The sequence below is a fragment of the Dendrobium catenatum genome, unplaced genomic scaffold (assembly GCF_001605985.2).
Source record: "Dendrobium catenatum unplaced genomic scaffold, ASM160598v2 fragScaff_scaffold_72, whole genome shotgun sequence".
Taxonomy (NCBI): Eukaryota; Viridiplantae; Streptophyta; class Magnoliopsida; order Asparagales; family Orchidaceae; genus Dendrobium; species Dendrobium catenatum.
This window is the reverse complement of record NW_021318534.1, coordinates 3,390,444-3,394,370: the sequence shown is the minus strand read 5'-3', so window position 1 is coordinate 3,394,370 and position 3,927 is coordinate 3,390,444. Positions and strand designations below refer to the sequence as shown.

General features: G+C 32.7%; 1 protein-coding gene across 1 annotated transcript; it reads left to right on the top strand.

Annotated features, from left to right (window-relative positions):
* The first annotated feature begins 220 nt into the window (after window positions 1-220).
* Window positions 221-1,087, top strand: LOC110100344. The gene has a single exon (XM_020827795.2). It carries the CDS (start codon window positions 373-375, stop codon window positions 964-966), a length of 594 nt encoding a protein of 197 aa, XP_020683454.1. The 5' UTR covers window positions 221-372; the 3' UTR covers window positions 967-1,087.
* The last annotated feature ends 2,840 nt before the right edge of the window (window positions 1,088-3,927 follow it).

Sequence of the window (3,927 nt, the reverse complement as noted above, 5' to 3'; positions counted from 1 at the left end):
CAAAAATAATTTTAGTAATTGAATAATATAATGATTTAGATACTATTAATATCAAATGATATGCAATCAAACGGATAAATTTCTAAAAAATTAATAAAATATTAATCAGCATCATGAAATTATAGCTTTCCCACACAAAAAAAAAAAAAAAATCCTATTATCCATAAAAAAACACTCTCCATATATATAGGACAGTTATAACATTTACACAGTTGTCTTCATCCTCACCTTAACAGGGCCCTTCATTCTCCACCAACAGTATCCTTCTTTTCCTCTAAATCCCCCATCATTATCTCTCTCTCTCTCTCTCCCCCCTCGTTGTCTTCAAAAATGGTGGTATGAAGGAACCTAAAGAACATTTTCGAGAACCCAATGGCTGATGATTCATACTCTCCATGGGGGCAGCACCTTCCTTCAACCTCCTCTGTCTCCTCCTTTGAGATATTCGGCGAGCACTGCCATTCCCCCTCCTCCACCACTTCTCCTCCTCCTCCTCCTCCTACTCACCACCAATCCATTGCCTCCATGCCAGAGCCCCATAATACCCCCGCCTTCAAGATCATCGACGAGCTCTGTCATGCCGAAAAATCCGATTTTTATCCCAACAGCGACGCAAATATGCCAAGCAAGTCAACGTGCGAAAGGAGCAGTTTTGAGGAGGTAGGAGAATACAGGAGGAGCAACTCAGATGTCGGACAGAGAATAGCTGCCTCTGGCAACGGCGACGGCGACGGCGTGGGCCAAGTGGAATTTCCACCACCGATAACTACTATAGGAAGCGGCGGGAAGCCGAGAGTGTATTTCAAATCGTTTCGGAAAGATGGGAGATTTGTTTTGAGGGAAATAAGGATTCCAACGCAGAGATGTCTGCAATCGAAGAGGGAAGATGGGAGGCTGACGATGCAAGTTTTGGGGCCAAGAGATGAGGAAGAGGAGATGATGAAGGGAGACAGAGAAGATAACTAACTGGTTAAAATGTTGTCATGATCGTTTGATCTGGTATTCCAATAATTTAGATTCTTGATGCTTTCTAGTAAGTGTATGTCTGATTTCCATTATTAATTTACTCTTTAAAGGAATGGAAAAATGGATTCTTAAGATTAAAATCTCAAAAAAGTTTGGTTTATCAATGAAAATTTGAATGTTGTTTTCTCATTATTATTATGAATTTTTTATAGTGGAAAAGATGATTTTTTAACGATTATATCTAAATTATTTTCACCACAACTTTAAATTTAATTTAATAAAATATTAGAACCGTCTCAAACAAACTCTAAAACTCTCCACACGTACATGGGCTAGAAAAACATGAATTGATTTTTAATTAAATTCTCTAATGGGTTTCACATGAATCCTATTTATAGCTCGCAAAAGGAAGTAGCCAATGTAATAATTCAGCTCACAGGTATGGATCAGCTAATTGACAACTAGTTGCTGCTATCTCTAACAAGTTGCTAAATTAAACAAATTAAGATTTTTTTTTTTTTTTTCTGGATTAAGGATATATTTGGTGCAATTGCAGTTTTTTTGGTAAAGATGATTATAAAGCTTTTGTGGGAAAAATATTTTTTTTTTGAAAGATATTGTAAAAAATAGCTTCCTAGCACTATAATTTTTTAAAAGTAATATTAGCAAAGCAATAATCAAACAAATTAATTATATTTACGGTTTGAAATGCAAAGAAGTAAGAAAACTATCCCAAATAGACCACCTTAAATATATAAGATTTTTTAATTGTATATAATTATAGCTATTATAACCGTCGTAAATTTGGAAGCTTGTAGCAGCTTATACCACTTCTAGAAGCTTCCTAATATATTTATGTTTTTGTCCACATATTCTCTAGGAAAGTGTGGTAAATAGTAATTATAATCAAGAAAAAACTAATGGCTGGGCAAAAACTATCAGAATAAGGATTTCAATAAATATTAAATCACACAATTAAAACAAATAATTTTAGTAATTACATATAAATTAGGCCTGGCATTCTCATATGACCAAAAGTCATCTTATGTTTCCAATTAATTCTCCAAAATTATAATCAATCTTATATAGCTTGTGTAAAGAATTTTTTTGATTTCTAAAAATAATAATGTACATACATATACATATGGTCTCTTGTTGCGTCTTAAAAAAGCTCACTCAGCCCTTTGAATGGAATTATTGTATACGCAATCCGAACGCAGAATAAGGTTTGGATGCTATGTATTTACTGTTTTTTTTTTTTTGTTGTGTATTTTTTTTATAAATAATTTTTTCGTGGTAAATAAATAACAAATAAATAATACTATTTGATATAACTATGTTGGGTTAACTCCTTCAGGACAAACTCCATAATTTGTTCATTAGATTTTCTATCCCAGTACTCAAACATCAAATCAATATTGTAATTGTGTCATTTGACACCAAGTTATTCCAAAATCCAATGCTATATATTCCTTGGCAAATAAAATTTAGAGTAAGCAATAGAAAATGATGCAAGTTAATAAACATTAATAAATAATGTATATCTAATCATTATGATCATTACCTCTATTTCAACTAATATTCTCTCTTTGAATGGCTCCATATCCTTATTATGACAATATGGGAAAGATATTGATGCCAATATAGGGTCTCTTGCTATAACTCCTAAATATGATTCCAACATAACATATTCTAATATATTACATGGCCTGCCATTATTGCTGATCTCAATGTAAAAATGTGTACTTAAGAATCTCAATAGAATGAACTATATATATATGATCTCAATGGACTTATTTGTTATATTACGAGGCATATGTGGTTTGCCCTCTATGCCTTTTTGGTACAATGTGCACAACAATATTCTAAATCTTAAAGTCTTCATAAAATTATAAATTTATGACTTACATAAAGATTAAAAAAATAAAAACTTCTAAGCATACGCCATCATTTACGAGCCTGTTGAGGGAACTTTTATTTGGTCAGGTGACCTGATGTAGCTCTACGTTCGGACGCCAGTAAAATAGTGTCACGTGTTCTTACTTTTTATCGCGCGGCCCGACAAACTGACCCGAAACGGACCCAGGATTGCTATGTTCACGTATTGCTAGGTATTATTCAATTTTGCTCGATAATAACGAGAAATATCATTCTGTGAAGACCAATACCTAGCAATACCGAGAAATACCCAATTTTTCTAGGTATTGGTCTTGACAAAGCAGTATTTCTCGTTATTGTCGAGCAATACCTAGCAATACGCGAACATAGCAATCCCAGGTTCCGATCCGGGTCGGGTCGTCGGGCCGCATGTTAAAGAGTAAGAGCACGTGGCGACATGTTATTGACGTCCAAATGTAGAACTACGTCAAATCACCTGACCTAATAATTGTTCCTGTTGAGGAGACTCCACAAATGAATGCCTTTGGGGCTCTTGATTCTCATTAAATTCATGCTCTTAAATCAGTTATGAACACAGTGAAGCCTTCTCAATGTTTTTAACCTTCATTGCACGTTGTAGTAAGCTACAAATTGTTATTCTTACAAATATAGATGTATCATAAAAAAGGATATTTAAAAAAATAAGCCACGTAAAAATAAAATTGTTCGTAATTTAAATAAGAAATCATGGTTACTTACATCAAGTAATATTTGAGCATTGTCATAAGATATACTTGAATCAACAATATCTTTTGGTATAACTCTTATATATATAGTAAAATTCTGTTTTTTTTTTTTTTTTTTTTTTTTTTTTTTTTTTTTTGCTTTTTTAGGATCTTCAATGTAAAAAATGAGTGTAACTTGTGAAGAGAAAATGAATGGAGTATGATTCAATTTTTCACCAATGTAAAATTAACTAAAGTATTTCCATAATGATCTACCTTCATACTAGTAGCACTTTTGTTAACACAATCACACTTGAATAAGACAACACAAAATAAATTAAAGTAATTTATCACAATA